This window comes from Peromyscus leucopus, chromosome 11 (assembly GCF_004664715.2).
Source record: "Peromyscus leucopus breed LL Stock chromosome 11, UCI_PerLeu_2.1, whole genome shotgun sequence".
Taxonomy (NCBI): domain Eukaryota; kingdom Metazoa; phylum Chordata; class Mammalia; order Rodentia; family Cricetidae; genus Peromyscus; species Peromyscus leucopus.
The window spans coordinates 55663263-55684473 of NC_051072.1; the positions used below are offsets into that span (position 1 = coordinate 55663263).

Sequence of the window (21211 nt, forward strand, 5' to 3'; positions counted from 1 at the left end):
AATATATTACCATTTTTGAATTACCACAATTTAATATTGACTGTAAATATCTTTAAAGTCTCTATTTTGGAGAACTAGGGTTATAGTTCAGTGGTATAGTTCTGACGTAGTGTGTACAAAGCCCTGAATTCAGTCCCCAACACCACAGCAGGAAACATCAGAATGCCAAATTTTTTCTATTTCTCTTTATTTTTTATTTTTTTATTTTTTTTTTGGTTTTTCAAGACAGGGTTTCTCTGTGTAGCTTTGCGCCTTTCCTGGAACTCGCTTTGGAGACCAGGCTGGCCTCGAACTCACAGAGATCCGCCTGCCTCTGCCTCCCGAGTGCTGGGATTAAAGGCGTGAGCCACCACCACCCGGCTCTATTTCTCTTTAAATTAGAAAAATTTTATATGAGTCAAAGCAGGTATTGTAATTTTTCTCCATTGGAATTTTATGAAAACAAAAATAAAACATTAAATGCTTTGGAATCAGAAAAGTCTAGTTTCAAATCTTTTTCCACAGTTAAGTGAACAAGTTTATTTTTGTCTCAGTTTTCTTATCTGTATGTAAGTGTAGATAGCCTTGTTGTAGATTTAAATAAGGCAGTCCATGAAAGGTTACCAGTTAGTGTAGTACCTAGCAGATGCATGGGCATCTTTATTTCTCTCTGATTACTGACTGAGTGGTATTTATATGTACTGTTTGTTTGAAATTAAAAATAAACTTAGGACTTTCTGTTATTGTTGATAGTGACCAATTATTCTTTTTTTATGTGCAGCATATCCTGCTCCTCTAACAAGTGTCAGAGGCAGAAAACCTCTTTTTGGAGAAATAGGACACACTATTATGAACTTACTTGTTGTAAGTAACTGAACTATTGTGTTGTTTTAAGTTCTGTTTCTTTAAACTTTTATTTAGTATATTTCACCTCATTTTATTGTCCATTTTAATTTGGAGTATTTGGCATTTGAAGACTCATTTATAATAAATCCTAAACCACTTAACATAAGTGAGCTCTGCTTCATTTTAGAATACAGTGTCTCCTGATTTATGTGTCCCTGATTCTGACTGCCCTTTGCTTAGCTCTGCTGTTGTTCTTATGTACTGGGGTAATGGGAGACTTCTTCACAAACCTTGGAAATTGACAAAGCCTTGGTCAAAGTGTTAGTAATGTAAACCAGCTTTGTGATTTTGAACAAATTATGACCTTGGTGTCTTCATTTGTAGTAGAAAAGCCTAGATAGCATGATATCTGAGGCTCCTTTCTACACATAACTTTTGTCATTTTGTATTTACTTGTTAGTATATGAAAATATTTAGTAAACCTACTTTCAATTTCCCATCTACAGCTAGCTTGAAGGCTCTTAGTTTCTGTTACTTTTTCAAAATACAGGAGATAATCTTATAAAGAGAATGGTTTACTGTTGCTATGACTTCAGAAGATTTAGTCCAGAGTCACTTGACTCTGTTGTTTTAAGCATGTGGCAGCATCATGAGGGAGTACTTGATAGAAGAAGCCACTTATTTTATAGTGCCTGGGAAGCAAAGGAAGAAACTGGAAGGGGCCTAAATCCTACCACTCTCTACAAAGGCATGCCTCTAGAATCCTACTGTTCTCTACAAAGGCATGCCTCTAGAATCCTACTGTTCTCTACAAAGGCATGCCTCTAGAATCCTACTGTTCTCTACAAAGGCATGCCTCTAGAATCCTACTGTTCTCTACAAAGGCATGCCTCTAAAATCCTACTGTTCTCTACAAAGGCATGTCTCTAACATCCTACTGTCCTCTACAAAGGCATGCCTCTAGAATCCTACTGTTCTCTACAAAGGCATGCCTCTAGAATCCTAGGCCTCACCTTCTAGATCTTCCACCCCTCCCAGTAGCACCATGAGCTGTGAACAAGCCTTTAACATATGAGCCTGTGGGCACACTTATGAAGATAAGTTTGCTATTTGGGGAGAGCTGTAAAAGGAAAGGAGAGTGGTCTCCAAATACCATCGACTTCTTTGTGAGAATATTCTTTGTTACCTTTGAGTAGTAATTGGAAGGATTAGTTTATGGGTTTTTTTTTTTCTTTTATATGGGTGTTATGTTTTTCTAGTTGGGGCTGTTTCTGGATAGCATTTTGATAGGACGTGTCAGAAGGCTTACACTCCAGGTACTGATTGAAATGTTTCATGGATGGGTAAATAAATGTTGATGGAACTGTGATCATTTTATGTAGGATCTTCGAAATTACCAGTATACGTTGCATAACGTCGATCAGCTGTTGATTCATATGGAAATGGGGAAAAGCTGTATAAAAATACCTCGGAAAAAGTACAGTGATGTAAGTGTACTTGCTCTATCCAGATCTAAAGACAGTTGAGCAGAGGAGTTCCTGAGCCTGGATTTTGTTGTTGTTTGGAATAAAGATATATATATTTTATAATGACAACATGTTTTAAATTTTTAGAATTGGTTTGTTAATAGAGAATTTGTTTGATCCAGTTTTTTCAACATTTTTCTTTATTATCTATTAATTGAGATTTTATTTTCCTCATTTTTTTTTTGTCACATTACCAATGAAGTTGATCAATAATACAACTTCTAGACTAGGCATAAAAGTTGATTTTAACAAATGTGGTGTTTTTTTCCTCAGGTAATGAAGGTAATAAACTCTTCTAATGAGCATGTCATCAGCATTGGCGCTAGTTTTAGTACAGAAGCAGATTCTCATCTGGTATGTGTACAAAGTGATGGAGTTTATCAAACTCAGGCCAATAGTGCCACTGGACAGCCAAGAAAAGGTAATTTATGAAGCCCCACTTAAGAGATCCCTCCAAAAAGAAATCGATACCTTAGCCTATTTCCTGAATTAATGATGGACTGGTATGCTTAACATTGCAGCTTTATAAACAATAATTGGAAAAATGGCTTCTCTTTTGTGTTTTGATTTCTGGCTGCATTAGAAGAGGCAAAGATTTGGAAGTCTTTTCTTTAGTAGGTCCCATGGTGTGAGGTCTTCTTTTCCACAGTTTCTCATTTGTTCAGTCTCTGCTCAGCTCCTGTTATTTGGGAGGACACAAGGTAGACGGGTGGGGTGGGGTGGGGTGGGGTGGGGTGGGATGGGAGTGAGACATGATCCTCAGCTCTGGCTGCTGCCTTCCCAGACTTGCAGTGGAGGGCTGACAAACTGAAAGTTCGTGGTTCCTAAGTTTAACACATTGTCACAGGATAGCATTCAAATAGCCGGATGCTCTCACTGCTAACAATCTTTTCTTCCAGTTGTAAAGATAATGTTCTGAAAAGCAGTGAAAGAGTAGGGGCTGGAGGGATGGCTCAGCAGTAAGACTGTGCAGTGCTCTTGAGTCTGGTCCTCAGCGCCCACATGCTCACAAACACCTGTAACTACAACTCCAGCGGATCTCATGCCCTCTTTTGGCAACTACATTCATGTGTATATATGCCCCCCCACACACATATACCTAATTAAATATAAAAATAAACCTTTTAGGGCTGGAGAGAGACCTCATCAGTTAAGAGCATGTACTGCTCTTACAGAGGATCCAGTTTGGTTCCCAGTACCCATGTCAGGCACTTATAACTGCCTGTAACTCCAGCTTCAGGGTGTCTCATGCCCTCTTCTGGACTCTGAGGGTACCTGTATCACACATAACACACACACACACACACACACACACACACACACACACACACACACACACACACAAACACACACAGTACAAAATAAGGCCATTGTTGACATTTTACTGTATTTTTTTTTTTCCTTTTTTGAGACAGGGTTTCTCTGTGTAGTTTTGGTGGCTGTCCTGGAACTTGCTCAGTAGACCAGGCTGGCCTCAAACTCAGAGATCTGCCTGCCTCTGCCTCCCAACTGCTTGAATTAAAGGTGTGCACCACCACCACCTGGCTATTTTTTTTGTTTAATACATGGGTTGAATAGATAGTTTTCTACTTTTCTACTTTGCTTTTTTATTTACCATTAACTGACATTTTTGTCATTAAAATGTAAGAAGTGTGTGTGTGTGTGTGTGTGTGTGTGTGTGTGTGTGTGTGTGTGTGTGTGTATGGAAGTCAGAGATTGATATAGATGTTTTCAACTCTCGTTACCTTAGTTTTCTAGCTAGGGTCTCACTGAGCCTGAGCTTCCAGTTCACTTAGATTTCCTTGTAGTAGTAGTTTCTCATCAGCCTACAGCCTCCCTTCCATCTTGAACCTCCTGTTTCCTCTCCATGTGTTCTGGCATCCCTTGTGTGCCTAGATTCCTCCTCCTCTTCCTTTCTGTCCCTGAAAATCCTGCCTTTACATCCTGCCTAGCAAATTGTCCATTCAGCTTTTTATTACACTAGTCACAGTAATACACAGTGTACAAATATCCCACAACATTCCTCCTTTTTGTCTAAATAAAAAGGTTTTAACTCTTAACATAGTAAAACAGTAAGAACAAGAATTATCACAATGTTTAGTCATTTACATTTGGCAAATTTGGAGAAAGTACTTTATTATCTATTCTATTTTAGTGAATTCAAAGTTTTATACCTAAACCATTTTCTATTATAACTTGTATTTTCATCCTAAAAAACATCTTTTTAGACCTTAAAACATCTTCTTAGATAAACAACTTTTTATGTTTCTTAACCTTACATACTTCACATCACTTATGCATGTTTCTTTTTTGAATTGAGTATCAAGCAAAACTGTAACTATAACTATCTAGTCTTAACCCCATTGAAGACCCAAGAAGGATATAATATTACCTGATTGATCAGTAAGAGCAGAGCAAGCAACTTCTAAAACTACAGAAATAACAGAGATAGCTGGCTGCCTGGACAGTAACCCAAGGTTCCTCTGTAACGTTGGGGCAACCATTCTTGGCCTACAGGCCTAGAATATCTGATAGACTTTTATGTGAAGCAGGAATTTTGAAGGACTGCCCTACTTTGTCTTGGCAAAGTTTGGTACTTGTTTTCTTTTGTATTCTGATTGTCCAGTTTGGACAACATACTGTCAGCAGTCGAGGTAAGGGTAGTTTCTTACCCAGTGGCTAACTTTGCCATAATGAAAGCAAACTCCATATGGAGGTTCTTTGATGCCCATCATCCTTTTTGAAGTAGATTGGTACTGCCAGGAGCAGATGTGTCTGTCTCACTGTCATGAAAAGCCTTATGTTATTAAAACATTTTAAATGCCATATTTTGCAGGACTTTGAAGTGTTTGAAGACCATCTATTTAAAATATATCTCTGTTTGACCTTGAAAACATAACTAACATGACTACAAGTTTGATTGTTACATATGACTAACTACTAACCTGCATTTCTTAATTATCTTAAACAGTTTGTAATAATAGCCTTTAAGGACTAGAACTTTACATTATATTTTTAGATGAGCTATATAGGTGCAATACCTTAAACAAGAGTAGAAACATATATATTATAACAAAAATAACCTTAAATTTGTATCACTATGCAAAAATCCATACCAATGTAAAATATTTAAGACTAGTAGTTGCTTTTTTAGTTTAAAAGTAGATTTAGCAGGTGGATCTCTGTGAGTTTGAGGCCAGCCTGGGCTACAGGAAAGGCTCCAAAGCTACACAGAGAAACCCTGTCTCAAAAAAAAAAAAAAGTAGATTCAATAATCTACCCTTATATCCTATCATTCTTATATCCCTCTTTTTCTTTTCAGAATGAGATCTCTGAATCTAACCTCCTTTACTTAGTTTTTTTTTTCCTGCCCATGACCAGTAACAACTTAAAACCAACCCCCCTAAACGATGACAAACATCCATAACCCACTGAATGTCTAAAAGCCACCCACCCCACCTCTTGGAAATGTGGGCTTCATGTTCTCCAGACTGCGTCTTGTTGTTTGAGGGTGACAACATCTTTAGGGGACCCTAAGAAAATTGGGATAATTGTCATGTCCTGGGAGAGCTAGCCATATTATTTTTTTGTTTAGTCTTTATGTGATGGGAAAGTGTAGAGTTCATCTGCAGTCTTGGCTGGAGTAGTCTGTGAGGCTGGACCATCTCATCCAATTGTTCTGGATGCAGAATTTTGAAGAAACTGTAAGAGAGGCTGGATCACTTGGGCTACTTTATTGGTGTCTGGTGCTTTTTTCCTGAAAACACACAAACTTCTTTTTTTTTTTTTTTTTTTTTTTTATGGTTTTTCGAGACAGGGTTTCTCTATGTAGCTTTGCACCTTTCCTGGAACTCACTTGGTAGCCCAGGCTGGCCTCGAATTCACAGAGATCTGCCTGCCTCTGCCTCCCAAGTGCTGGGATTAAAGGCGTGCGCCACCACCGCCCGGCCTAAAACACACAAACTTTTAAAGGTACATATATCTACATTAACACAAGTATGGAATATACAGTGTACACAAGTCAGCTGAATGTGATTTTTTTGGTTTTATATTTGAGCAGGTAAAAGGCATCTGCCAACTTTATAAGTCCATCTGGACTGCATAATCAAACTGTAATATAAATATCCATGCCGTATGAAAGGATGGCATGTAATAAGTCATGAGGACTCTGTAGCCAACATGATTTATTCTATCTCATCTAGTCTCAGAGCTGTTCCCATGCATATGGATCAGCATATATGTTACCTGTCTTGTAGTCTTTTCTGTCTTTCTCCCTCATGTCTGTAGCCAAGATCTTCAGGAGGTCTCCCATGGGCAAATCTGATCTCTATTTACTTTGAAGGAATCCATAGATTTTCATTTCCTCTAGAAATAAAAGCATAAACTCTCCCACAACATAACACATTTTTTGACTTCCATTCTGAAGCCAAGACATCTCTAAAGTATATGGGCTGATTTAATTTAGCAGTCACTTTCGTAATCCAGTGTCTCTCAGCAGATGCCATTCTGTTGTTCATTAGCATTTAAAAATTTTAAAATTAACAAAGTACCATAAAAGCCAAACTCCCTATATTATAATATTTTCATCTTTTTTGTATTACTTTACTCTCTTTAAAGACTTTACTATTTTTTTTTTTTTTTTTTTTTGGTTTTTCGAGACAGGGTTTCTCTGTGTAGCTTTGCGCCTTTCCTGGAACTCACTTGGTAGCCCAGGCTGGCCTTGAACTCACAGAGATCCGCCTGGCTCTGCCTCCCGAGTGCTGGGATTAAAGGCGTGCGCCACCACCGCCCGGCTAGACTTTACTATTTTTAGACTATTATTTTATGACTGTCTATACCCATCTTTTTTCGTCAGCACCTAAGCACCTTATAAAGTATATTGTACCTTTTTAGATTTTTTATAATCTGGACTTGGCTTTCTCCACTTCTGCAGCCATTCTCTGAGGCAAGCCTTAGAGGACCAGTCTCTCCGCAGCATGGCTCCCTTACTTAGATCACACTGACTGGATGGTTCAAGCCTACAGGCAGCAGCTAGGAGCTGAAGGCTGGGAACCTGAACTCAGGTTCCCCTTCCTGTATAGCAAGGACTTCAGTGACTAAACCATCTTCATGGCCCTAAAATTAGGGAGTTTGAAGTATTTATTTGTTAACAGGGACATATATATGTGGTAAGATTCAGACTATTTGTATTTATATTGTGGTAGAAAAGGTATTCTCTTAACCATTTAGCCATCCTCTTACAGAGCAACAAACCAGTTTACTTTCTTATACATCTCTCCAGAGACTTCAAGCAAGCATACACTCAAGACATGTCTTTCTCCCACTTTTTCAGATAACTTGTAACACATTTCATTGTGCACCTTGCTTTGTTATTTTTAATACTTTTTGGAGATTATTCTATGTTAGTAAAGAACTTTGATGTCTCTGTAACTTCCCATTTGTAATTGTCTATCATTTAATTGTCTCTTACTGTCATTAATGACTATCATTCCTCAGTTGCTTATAAAAATGCTGTTATGAATAACCTTATATGCATACTTTTTTTGTTTCTAGAGGTGAAATTAGTGTCCAAGGTTATATTTGTTTTTTCCTTTCTCTGCTTTTTATTTGTATGTGGTGTTGATGTTTATATGCATGCATGTTGTTGCATGTCTTTAGGTGCACATGTATAAATGTGCATGTGGAGACCGGAGTTTGGTTTTTGGATCATCTTCCATTGCTCTTCCACTGTATTCACTGAGGCAGGGTCTCTCAGTAGAACTCAGAGCTTGTTGATACGGCTAGTCTTGCTAGGCAACTGGTCTGAGGAGTCCATCTCTTCATGCCTTCAAAAGCTGGAATTCAGGCAGGCTACCACACTCACCCAGGATTTACATGGGTTCTAGAGATCTTAACACTGGTCCTGATGCTTGTAGAGGAAAGCACTTTTAACCGTTCTCCCCAGCCCCTAAGTTACATTCATTTTTAACTTTAATTGTCAGGTGAGGACTCCACAGAGACTTACACATTTTGTGTTCACCTGCAGTAAATCTGATTCATGACACCCTCATTAACAAAAGCGCCAACATTTCAAATAATACACTAGTTTATCACTAGATATAAACACTATTTTATACAATATTTTAATCTTTTTTATTGTATTTCTAATGTATTATAAGCATAAAATTTATCGAATACTTAAAATGTGCAAGCTTGTCATTTTGAGTAATAAATATAGCATAAGATGAACAGATTAAAATATAACTTATTATTCATTATCAGTGACAGGAGCGAGTTTCGTGGTATTCAACGGTGCTCTGAAAACATCTTCAGGATTTCTTGCCAAGTCCAGCATAGTTGAAGGTAAGACCTTCATCTTTGATTGTTTTAATGTAAAGTCATTTTTCCTTTACCTTTGAGAAATATATTTGTTAGGTGTAGTGGCACCTAGGAGGCAGAGGTGGGTGGATTTCTATGAATTAGAGGCCATCCTGGGCTACATAGTGAGACCTTGCCTCAAAAACCAAATCAAACCAAAACTAGCCAACCAACCAAAGATTATATTTGATGCTTACAAAAGAACATGTAAGTTGTTAAGAATAGTCAGTACCACAGACCTCTGAAATAATCTCCTAGGCAAGAACTAGAGCATGACAGCATTGGGTCCATGTAGGCTTCCTCCCCCTGCTCTCCTCAAGAGCGAGCTGCTAGACTGACTGCTGTACGCATTATTCTCTTACCTGAGTATATTTACAGAATACATTACCTAGTTATGCCTACTAAGAATGAGTTACATATATCAGCACCTTGTTTATGTTTTTGGTTTATGCATATTCTGCAGCTGTAATGTGTTCAACTTCAGTGCTATTAAAGATTTTGTACATATGTGATAATTTGTTCATCTGACCATGAATATCTAGGTTGTTTCTTGTTTCTGTTATTACAAACAGTAGTGCTAATATATATCTAAGATTGGAATTCCTGAGTTAGTTAGATTGGTAAATGTTCAGTTTCCCAGAGTATTTTCAAATTGTTTTGCAAAGTGATTTTACCAATCCTTATTACCATGCGGCTGTTAAGTTTCTCAGTAGTGTACATGGTATTATTAGTCTACTTAACTTGTTAATCTTTTATATGTTTCTGAATATGGTCATTATTATAAGCATATTTCTTATTTATTAGCAAATAGAATGTTTTATTTCATACTTATAGAACACATGTTATTTGTGAGATACTCATTTACAACTGTTGCCTATTTTCTATTGGTTGGTTTTTTTTTAACTTTTGTAGTTTGTATGTGATATTTTGTAGAGCCCTCCTCCTTCATGTTTAACAGATAATAATTGTTCATATTTGTGTAGAGGATACTTTGATAATTTGGATCATATATAGAATGTATAGTGGTCAAATCAGGGTAATTACTGTTTTCATCTATTTAAACTGTTGTTATTTCTTTGGGTTGACAGACTTCAGATTCTTCCGCAAGTTCTTTATAAAGTGTAAATTTTGAATTTTAGTTGCTTTCTGAAGGTGCAGCATTCTTGATATGTAGCTGTATTGTGGTAACCATCATCCAGTCTCTTCCTGTCCTATTTCTGCCTCCCTAACTTGCAGGCGCCACCATCTTATTCTTTGTATGAAAGTAGCTCTATTGTAGTGTCTGTACATACTATGTATGACTGAGACAAAGTGAGGTTTGCTCTCTGTGGTGTGCCCTTAGTCTGCTGTCTGGCCTCCAGTTCCATCTGGTGCTGTAAGTGACAGGATTTCAGTTCTTCATCTGGCTGAATTATTAATATTCCAGGATGTCTTTATACCATGGTTTTTATTCATCCTTTTGATAAATACTTTGGTTGATTTAGTATTGTGGCTGTTAAGAATAGTGCTACAATAAGAGGATATGGAAGTATCTTTTTTCCCCTCTGTTTTTATTGTTTCTTTTGGTGGGGAACATCAGAGTGTATTCAGATATAGAGTCTTGCTATTTTAGTCTAGCTTGGGCTCACTATGGAGCTCTAGCTGAGCTCAAATTCTCGACCCTCCTGCCTGTGCCTCCTGAGTGCTAGGGTTAGACCTTAACCATCATGCCTAACTTATCTCTGATTAATTATTTAATTTCATTTGAGGCACCCCCATTAGGTGAATAGTTGGATCATAAGGTATTGTAATTTGGCTTGTTGAGGAACTCCTGTACTGTTTTCCGTAATGACTGCACTAACGCTTACAGTCCTGTCAGCAGTGTATAAGGCTCTACTTTCTCTAGTTAGGAATGTAGCTCAGGACTAGAGCACTGGCCTGCCATGTGCTGAAGCCCTGGCTAGTTCCTAGGACCACAAAATAAATGAGTAAGTGAATGACTAAATAGAATAAATGCGTAAGTAAATGGACAAGTTTCCACTTCTCTACTTCCTTTATATTGTTTATTTTACTATATAGTGAAGATTTATTTATTTTTATTTTATATGTATTGGTGTTTTGCTTGCATGCATGTCTGTCCACCACAGGCACACAGTGTCCATGGAGGCCAGGAGAGGATATAGGATACTCTGGAGCTGGAGTTACAGGGGTTTGTGAACAGCCATGTGGGTGCTGAGATTTGAAACTGGGTCCTCTGGAAGAGCAGCCAGTGCTCTAACTATGTCTTGGGTCTCTGGTACCAAGAGCATTTGTTTTATTTTTTGTGTTTTTTTTTTATTATTATAACCATTCTGACTGGAATGAGAAAATTTGGTGGTTTTGATTTGCATTTCACTGTGATGCTTAATATTTTTTCCCAACTATTTCTTGGACATGTAAAACTTCTTTGAAGAAATGTCTTCAGATCATTTGTGAATTTACTAGCCAGATTTTGATTTTGTGAGACAAAGCCTCTGTAGTCCAGGCTAGCCTCAAAGTTATTATTCCCCCCACATCTGCCTCCAGAGTTCTGGGACTAAGTGCCCCCATAACCAGGAGCTGGATTGGTTGTTGTTACTGTTTTCACTTTTTTTTTTTTTTTTAAGCAAACTAACACAGTCTCAAACTGTTGAGATTTTTCAGTTTCCATTAGCTCCTAGTCAGAAAACATTTGATTTACCAATGTTTTCTCCTGATCTTCATGGTTCAGTCTGCATTCTTCTTTCCTTTGTCGTACAGGAGAGGCTTCATTTGATGTACATTTTGTTATTTATGCTTTAGGTTCATCTTTTTACATTTATTTTCTTTTTCTGCCCCTTGAGTACTAGGATTACGGGCATGACCCCCACAGCCAGCTGTGCTTTATTTCTTATAAGAGAGAGAGAGAGAGAGAGAGAGAGAGAGAGAGAGAGAGAGAGAGAGAGAGAGAGAAAGAGAGAGAGAATATATCTGTCTATGCATAAGGTTTAAATAATTTCCCCTGTGTTCATTCCAGTAGATTCGTATTTTCAGGGCTTGCATTTGTCCTTTGGTTCATTTTGAGAAGATTTTGTACATGGCGAGAGTCAGGGCCATAGTGTTCAGTATTCTTGTGCTGAGTGGATCATCATTGGATAGCACCAGTTATTGCAACTTTTTCTACAGTAACTGTTTTGGCACCTTTGTTGAAAATCAAGTGGCTTAAATGGCTGGATTTATTTTTAGGTTTTCTATTCTGCTCTGTTGTGTGTGTGTGTGTGTGTGTGTGTGTGTGTGTGAGAGAGAGAGAGAGAGAGAGAGTGTGTGTGTGTGTGTGTGTGTGTGTGTGGTGGTTAATGTTCATATTGAGAGAGATTTTATTTTTAAGCTATTCTGCGTCTTTTGTGCTTTCCTGAGAGTTTTAGGGTTGGGAATTTGTTTTCCTTTCAGATGAAGGCCCTTGATATTTAGATGGAAATTATTTTGAGTATGCAATTGTTCTAGATAGCATCAATGTTTTGGCCATATCAGTCCTTCTAATTTGTGAACATGACCGTGTCTCCATTTCCTGTGTCTTTATGTCTTTCATTGGCGTTTTGTCATTATCACTGTAGAAGTCATCTGGTTTCTCCATTAAATTTATTCCTTTTTGTTGTTATGAGAGATTGCTGTCTTGATTTCTTTGTAAGCATGCTTGTGTGTGTGTAACATATAGATATATACATATATATGTATATACATATGCATGCTCCTTATTTTGTATCTTGATTTTGTATTCAGTTTTTCCTGATTTTTGCCAGCCTCCTACAAACTGTAAACAGGAACAATTTGACTCCCTCTTCCCTGTGTGATGCCCCTTCTTGTTCCCCCCAACATAGTGTCTGGGTAACTACAGTGGGGTGTAGAGTAGTGAAAGGGGGCATTCTTGTTTTTCCTTCATCCTAAGGAAACGGGCTCCACTTTTCCCCTTTCATTGTGATGCTACCATGGGTTTGCACTATATTGCCTTTTTTGTTTTAAGGCATGTTCCTTCTAAACCTAATTTATTGAGGTTTTTTATTTTCATGAATAGATGTTGAATTTTATCCAGTGTTTTCTTCTGCAAGATGATTGATGCATGGTTTTTGTCCTTTAGTTGATGTAATATTTATTGATTTGCACATGTCAAGTCATCTTTGTATCCTAGAATAAACCCTACTTAACCATGATGTGTGATGTTTTTGTTGTGCTGTTAGTAAGAAGCATAACTTACTGTCTTGGCATAACTTCAAACATAATTCTTAACTGTATGAAATAATTTTATTTTCCTAGTGAAAAACAAACATTTAAATGATTAACGGAGGATATTTAAAACTTGTATCTTGCCCCAAACATATTTTAATAGTAAATTCTGCTACTTGGCACATATACTGAAATTTGGCAAACTCAGTATGAAGTATGACTTTGATTTCTAGACGGCTTAATGGTACAAATAACTCCAGAGACCATGGACGGCTTACGGCTGGCTTTACGAGAGCAAAAGGACTTTAAGATTCCTTGTGGGAAAGTGGATGCCGTAGACCTGAGAGAGTATGTGGACATCTGTTGGGTGGATTCGGAAGAAAAGAAGAATAAAGGGTAGGAATTTCTTGTTCTAAAATATAATTGATTTGATGGGGGGGTGGTACAAACATCCTTTTAATACCACGAAATATTTTTTAATGAATACAGAATTAGGCATTAATTTAAATATTTCTATTCCAACTAATACAGTCTTTTTTTTTTTTTTCAAACATGTAAGTAACCAGATTCATACGTTTTCTTGGGCAGGAAGCTATAAATGAATAGTCACATTGGGGAGGGCTGATATTAAAACATCAGTTAGGTAGTTTTCTATCAGGGCTAAGAAAAGGCAGAATGCCTTTCCTGATAGATGGTACACATTTTTGCCAAGTTAATAAGGGTTTCCTTTTGATTATTGACTTCTATGAATTCCCTGTTAGCGTAAGCTAGACTTGACGATGTATGTGTTAGAGGCCTCATCGGTTACCAGTGCTAGTCATCTTCTCAGTTGTCCACACCCTCTCATTTCTGGAGATGGGTACGGGTTCTAGGACAGAGAAGAAGGAAGGGATTCCAAAATAGTCTTGCCATGTACCCCAGGCTGGACTTGAACTCAGTATGTAGTGTGGGATGGTCTTAAACTTGAAATCTTCCTGCTTGGGCCTCCTGAGTGCTAGGGCTAAAGCCTGTGTTGCTGGGGATCAGTCTCAGAGCTGTCTGTCAAATGAGTTACATCCCAACCCCAGAAAATAGTGTTTAATTTGTGAGATACTTTTCTGTTAAGAAACTAAAGTATTTTAGACCTGGGTCTGAATTGGACATATTAAAAAGGAGATATAATTACTAAATACAAATAATCGCACAATCAAGGAATCATGATAGATGATTATTTATATACAATTGAGATATTTTTTGCTGCTTTAAATGTAAAACTTTGATTTTCTCATCTCATTTTCCAAATTCAGTAATTAATTTCATAGACAGCACTGTGATATTAGTTGTATCGTATTCTACTTTATTATGCAGTGTTATCAGTTCAGTAGACGGAATATCATTAGAAGGATTTCCAAGTGAGAAAATAAAACTGGAAGCAGATTTTGAAACTGAAGAGAAGACTGTGAGATGCACTGAGGTATGGAGAAAGATCTCTTTCCTTCACATGCTGTGCTTGGATAGTCTGTGTGCCCGTGTGCCCGTGTGTGTGTGTGTGTGTGTGTGTGTGTGTGTGTGTGTGTGTGTGTGTGTGTTTTACTTGGAAATACTGCATACTCAGTCTTTGAATATCTAGATACAGTTTATTATACATTCCACTCTCCACACTGAAACAGATTTCCATCCAGAATCTCTCACACCCAGATTTGAATTTGCATAGACTTATTTTAAGCCCTCATCTTGATAGTACTTCCTGACAGCTAATAGTTACACTTTATACTGTTATTTGCTAGATTATTTTTGTTACAATGCAAGATTTTATTGACAGCCACTTATAATTGTCACTCATGTGAAAACCATTTTTGCACATTCAGTGTTTTATAAGATCAGAGACTGAAGCTCCAGAAGCACAGCCTCCCAGCCTGGCGGTCCTTTCGAGTCCTCAGGGCACTTTGGTAACCTCATGTGTGCAGAGTGAACAGACTGTAGAGGATACAACAAGTATAGATCATAGTGTCTCTGTCTGATCTCATTCCATACAGATGTTCTTGTGTATGGGCTCTGAACTGAGTTAACAAGGATTTCATTGAGACAAGTCAACTTTGGGCAAAATAGCTGAGCCATTCCCATAATGTGTAGTCTTTGCTTTTAAATTTTTATTTATCATACAGATTCAAGCTGTAGACGTAGAATGCTCTCAACCAGTGATTTCAAAGCTCTAATGTTGGGATTTTATTAAAGTTGAATTGAAAGCAATAATTGTTGGCTTCTTAGTCATAATCATGATTTCTTTTCTAATTTAACTGATTTTTCAGGTGTTTTACTTCCTAAAGGACCAAGACATGTCTGTCTTAGCAGCTAGTTACCAGTTTGCGAAAGAAATAGCCACGGCTTGTAGTGCCGCGCTGTGCCCTCACCTGAGAACGCTGAAGAGTAACAGAATGAACAGAATTGGACTCAGAGTTTCCATCGACACTGATATGGTAAGGTGTATTTTGTGATGCATCTTTGGAATTTCTATTTATATAAACCTGTTTCTGTGTGGGGCATGTGTGCCATGGGGCAGATGTGAAAGAGTCAGTTCTCTACTTCTGTGGGTGAGTTCTGGGGTGACGCTCAGACTTCAGGCCTCTAACTGGCTGCTTCGGAAATTGATACAATTTAAATTAAAGTATCAAGATTTTTATTTAACCTATTGAGAAAAGGGGGTCTCCTGGGGTTTTTTTGTTGTTGTTGGTGGTGGTAGGGTTGTTGTTGTTGTTGTTGTTGGTGGTGGTGGTGTGTGTGTGTGTGTGTGTGTGTGTGTGTGTGTGTGTGTGTGTGTTGCTGGTAATGGAACCCAAGGTCTTACTGCTAGACATGTATTCTACCCTCTCATCCTGAGCCAGAAATTGCACACACTTCACATGTATTACCTTTGTTAATCTCTAACTCAAGTCCGGCTTCTTTGTAAAAGGTCCAAGAGTGACAATTTTGGGTATTGTAGGCTGTAGGGTTTCTCCCACAATTCACTTCTTATGTGGGAAGCTTCTACTGTGACTGAGTGTGGCTGTGATCCAGTGGATTTTGTTTCACTCAGCATGGTGACCTGATGACCAGTGTGCTGGTCTGTAATTGTCCTGTGACAGGCTTTGGAATTTATTCTAATTAGATGTACATGACTCAAAATTTGAAAAATCTAAAAGTACACACATGCACACATACACCATTTCATTAAATGTTTCCAAGGAGTAGCAGTCAAGCTGTATAATATGGAATTGGTGGGCCTTGGAGATGTCAAGTCTAGACTACAAAGTAAATGCTTCCTAGCAGAGCTAGGCTATAGCTCTGGAAAGATCTCCTTTTACCCTTAACTCTAAAACACTTCTTCATCTTCAGACTCTCCTTAATTACTGCTCCCTCATCAGGCAATTAGTACTATATATATACTTCTTGTGATTGTGCATATACAAGCAAGTGTGTATGTGTGTGTAATAAAACCTTTATCACTCCTCTTCAGATGTTTTATTTGCCATGCTTTTTTAATGTATCAGAAATTATATATTAGTACCTGTTCTTTTGAAGATTTGTTATTGCTCTATCTGTATATATGCCTTTATGCCAGAAGAGGGCATCAGATCCCACTAGAGATGGCTGTGAGCCACCATGTGGTTGCTGGGCATTGAATTCAGGATCTGCACAAGAGTAGCACCAGTGTTCTTAACCACTGAGCCATGTCTCCAGCCCTAGTATATATCCTTTTTAATGGTTGTATAATAGTCATATTTGATTAAATAAGTGGATGACAATTAATTAGGTATTATTTAGTATATTTTTATTGAAATTTAGGTTGACAGTATTTTACTTTTGCGTAAGTGTAAATATAACCAAAAAAAAAAAAAAAAAAAAAAAAAAAAAACGAGTTCCTAGATGTATAGTGGCCAGATCCAAGTATGCACTCAATGGATATCAACATATTGCCCCAAATAGGAAGTGAGAGCTTGAACCCAGGTCTCCTATATGCAAGGCAGATGTTCCATCTTAGAGCTGGTTTTTGTTTTTTGTTTTTTTAAGCCCTTTTTTTTTATTTCAAGGCAGTCTCTGACCTTGAACTCACCCTGTAGTCCAGGTAAACCTTGCACTTGGTTGGGATCATCTTGCCTCCACCTCCCGAGTAGCTTGATTACAGGCCTGTTTCCACCAGGCCTGGCTTGTGTCAGTATTTCTGAGACAGTTCCTTAGTCACACCCTGTACTTCAGCAGTGTATAATCAAATCCAGGCCTGTGCTTGCCCGGCAAGTGCTCTGCTACTGTGTGTATCTCAAGCCCAACTGAACACTTGCACTGTGACAACGTGATAGGTGCAGTGTGGTGCCGTGTTCCCTTAGTACACGTCTCTACTGGCAGTGGATGTGCTCTTCTTACGTGGGAAAGGAATGTCTAGTGCGGGTGGGGATTGAGCTCAGTGGTAGAGCACTTGCAAGCGCAAGGCCCTGGGTTCAGTCCTCAGCTCCAAAAAAAAAGAATGTCTAGTGCTTACCTGTTGATTTTGTAACTCTTCCAAAACATTCAGTAGCGATTTTCAAGGCAGATTCTTCTTTAGAATCTGGTTTTCTAAACGGGGGTTCATACATTATTTGCTTCTCCAGCAAGATGTGTTATACTCTTGCTTCCTACTGGAAAGAGAAGTTTTGTTTTCATTACTTTATTGTAAGACCCCTTTTCACTGAAACTCCTGATGAGTATTGGTTGAATAAGCACTGTTTTCTTTTATAGTTAAATATATAAAAATAGAAATTTCAGCCGGGCGGTGGTGGCGCACGCCTTTAATCCCAGCACTGGGAGGCAGAGGCAGGCGGATCTCTGTGAGTTCGAGGCCAGCCTGGGCTACCAAGTGAGCTCCAGGAAAGGCGCAAAGCTACATACACAGAGAAACCCTGTCTCGAAAAACCAAAAAAAAAAAAAAAAAAAAAAAAAAAATTAGAAATTTCATCAGTGGTTTTAAATCTTAAGTAGTACTGCAGGGCTTGGGAGATGACTCAATAGGTAAGTCATTCTGCACAGACATGAGGGCCCGAGTTTGGATCCCTAGCACCTACATCAAAGCTGGGATGATGGTCCATGCCTGTAACCCTAGTGCTGTGGGGACAGAAACAGGAAGATTCCGAGGCTTGCTGTTCAGCCAGTCTAGTTGAAACAGTGAGAGACCCTGTGTAAATGAAGTGGAGAGCCACAGGGGAAGATACCCAAAGTCAACCTCCTGACCCAACTTAGGACACACACGGGTGAATGCAGCTGCACAGCTGCGCGCGCGCGCACACACACACACATACACACACACACTTGCACATACATCTCACATGAAACATAGCATTGCGACCATTTGAAACATGGTAAGTTGATTTTTCAATTCACTTTTAATTCAATTTAAGTTGCATTGCTAATTATTAAAAAAGCTTCAGACATCTTCTTATGTATTTAATTGAAAGGAAATCTAAGGTATAAAGCAATGCAAATATTTATAATTTATATAGTAAAGAGATAAAAGAAATGGAAGAATATACTTTTGAAAATAACATTATTTTACTAACATCCTTAAGCTGAATATTCAAAATATTCTGTGTATTCATCTACTGAGCAACACAAGAGGGATAATTTTCTAGGGTTATCTTATCAAGATTTCTTTTTTCCAGGTGGAATTTCAGGCAGGCTGTGAAGGCCAACTTCTGCCTCAGCGCTACCTAAATGATCTCGATAGTGCCCTGATACCTGTGATCCACGGTGGGACCTCCAACTCTAGTGTGCCCTTAGAAATAGAGTTAGCATTTTTCATTTTAGAAAACCTTTTTGAGTGAAAGAATGTGCTGTGCTGTATGTTGTAAACTTATCTGTTAATATGAATCCCAGCACTAAAACGGAAATGTTACAAACACTAAATGTTTGATTGAAATATGTAATTTTGCTTTTTAGGCAGGAATGATTTTTCCAAATCATTAGCACAATATATTAAATATCTAAAAATTTAAAGAATCCACCATTTTTATAGCTTTATGTTTATTATAAGAACTACGAAGAAAAATAGTTCTTCTAACTTAAAATTTATAGTATTTACTGTGTAACTTAAATGTTAAGCCAAAGTATCTGCACTTAGTTATACCTCTTCATGCCAAGATACTTTTGATAAAGGAGACGCCTGCTTTGTGTGTATGCTAGTGAGGACACTGGCTTCCAACTTTGAAATGTATTCAGTAGTGAAGGCCAGTTTCAAGAGCGGAGCCGTCCAGGTCTCTGAATAAAGCTGGTGACTTATTGGTATAATTGGAATGCAGACCTACCTCCATGATTAGATCAACCATTTGATTAAACTTAGAATTTTGCCTTTATTTCTTCTCAAATTATATATATATATATCATTTTTTCCTGATTAAAATAATTGTGGGTGCTTCAGAATTTTGTGCTTCTCTATTTAAGTCTGTTGTTTCCATAGCAACATATGGTTTGAAATGTGTTTTATAAATCTTTGCTAATATATAAATAGGTAATATTTTTGTATCACAGTGCATCACTTTCTCCTTCTTTACAAAGTACACCACTGACTGTGTCTCACACTCTGCAGATGATGACCTTGCCAGTTGCCCCGTGAAGTAGTCATTGTGTAGCAATAACTGAAGCCTGAACCAGGTTTCTGTTACTCCTGTGGTGATTCTTAGGAATTTCGTAATTGACACCAATGTATGAAGTATAATTTAACAAACTTGTTACTTTTGCATATTTTTAATTCTTTCTATGGCAGTTATTTTTATAATGGGATGTTTAACATAAAGTTAAAGATTGTGATAGAGCTTTCTTGCTTAATTCAAACAGAAAGAGAAAAGATAAAATGTGTCATTTAACTTATATAAAATGTAATCATTGTTTTGATGCATTTTTATTATGTGGAGTATATTTTTTATATCAAAAACACTCACTGTATATACCAAGAAAAAGAAACCACACTAAATAGCCCTGTTTTAAGAAGTATATTTGTAAAGCCTTGCAACTTAGAGATCCAGTCACTCACGTCTGTAACTCAGGAGCTAAGGTCTTAGGACCAGAGCTTTCCTCTGAATCACAGTTGGACCAGCCAAAGACATATTTGAGAATAATATCCACAAACAATGCCAAGTGTTACAGATAGTAAATAAAATGGCAACATACAACTACAACATCTATTGCAATGATGTAATATAAAGATAATATAAAGATGACTGCTTGTCAAGCTCATTTTGTCTTCTTTACATGATGTGCTTTTTTCCAGTATATTATATACTTCCTTTGTGGTGTAACTGCATAATTTATGAATATTGAATTTACCAAATAGTGGAAGGCTCTTCTGTGATGAAGTAACTTTGAATTTGTTTTCAAAGTGTCTGCAACCAGTGAAAATTAGAATTCTAGCCTTAATGTTAGAGGCACATTTTACAGCACTCTTTGGAGATGGATTTCTCTAAGTGCATCTGCCACCCGCTTGGTCAGAGTCTTCACATTGGCACTTACTTGAAATTTTAGTAAAGAAATCAGATGGCTCCTATAGTCAGTCTACAGCATCTGTTTGTGGTCTTAAGACTTAATACAACTCAGTTTCTCTGCATTTTGAAAAATGAAGTGAAATAATATCTTGCTTTATGCATCTATTGAACAAGCTGTATGTGCTGCTTATAAAAAAAGATACCATATTAGGTTTCATCGGTTAAAAAATAAGTCATTTCTTTTTTGGAACTAGATGTGTGAACCAGATAATTAACATATAGGAACATTTTAATTGCTGCAGAGGAGAAAGGACTTTTAAGTGGGTGCAGGGAGCAGAATGGAGGATGCCCATGTCTACTCAAGAGGAGCTTGCAGCATAGGGGACATTTGGGCTGGAAATCTGAAGCATCCAGAACGCTGTGGAGAGACTGCATATTGCACCTTATAATTGAATCAGTCTTCCTCAGATGGTTGTGTAGGTTCCTGGCAGCCCAGGTTTCTGTATTATTTCATAAAATAATGCACAGAAGTTTTTTAATAGGAAGAATAATTTTGATAATGTGATTCAAGTTTTAAAAGACTGTCTTGAAATAAAACAGAAACTTCTGACTCATTCTAGGTTTTATCTATTTTGTTGAGTGACTTTATGTTTGACAGTGTATACAATATACACAGTTCAGCAAAAGGAAACATGAAAACTTAGCAGTGTTGATCTCGCCCCCCACCTGCACGTTTCCCCATTCTCCACCACGTCCTCTCAACAGGTGGTCATCTTCTTCTTGTGTACCATTCCGGGGTACAGAGACCATAACAGCAATGCCTTATTCTGTTTCTTCAGGTGCACA

At 37.6% G+C, this 21211-nt stretch overlaps 1 protein-coding gene across 7 annotated transcripts in view; it reads left to right on the forward strand.

Annotated features, from left to right (window-relative positions):
* Zfyve16 (zinc finger FYVE-type containing 16) overlaps nt 1-20991 on the forward strand; it is a 49333-nt gene extending 28342 nt beyond the window's left edge. For all 7 annotated transcript variants that reach the window (XM_028855978.2, XM_037209503.1, XM_028855979.2 and 4 more), the window contains 8 exons: nt 761-843; nt 2208-2312; nt 2625-2772; nt 8613-8693; nt 13139-13301; nt 14253-14358; nt 15194-15361; nt 18551-20991. In XM_028855978.2, coding sequence (XP_028711811.1) covers nt 761-843; nt 2208-2312; nt 2625-2772; nt 8613-8693; nt 13139-13301; nt 14253-14358; nt 15194-15361; nt 18551-18712 — 1016 coding nt within the window. In that variant the 3' untranslated portion in view covers nt 18713-20991. The remainder of the gene's footprint in view (nt 1-760; nt 844-2207; nt 2313-2624; nt 2773-8612; nt 8694-13138; nt 13302-14252; nt 14359-15193; nt 15362-18550) is intronic.
* The last annotated feature ends 220 nt before the right edge of the window (nt 20992-21211 follow it).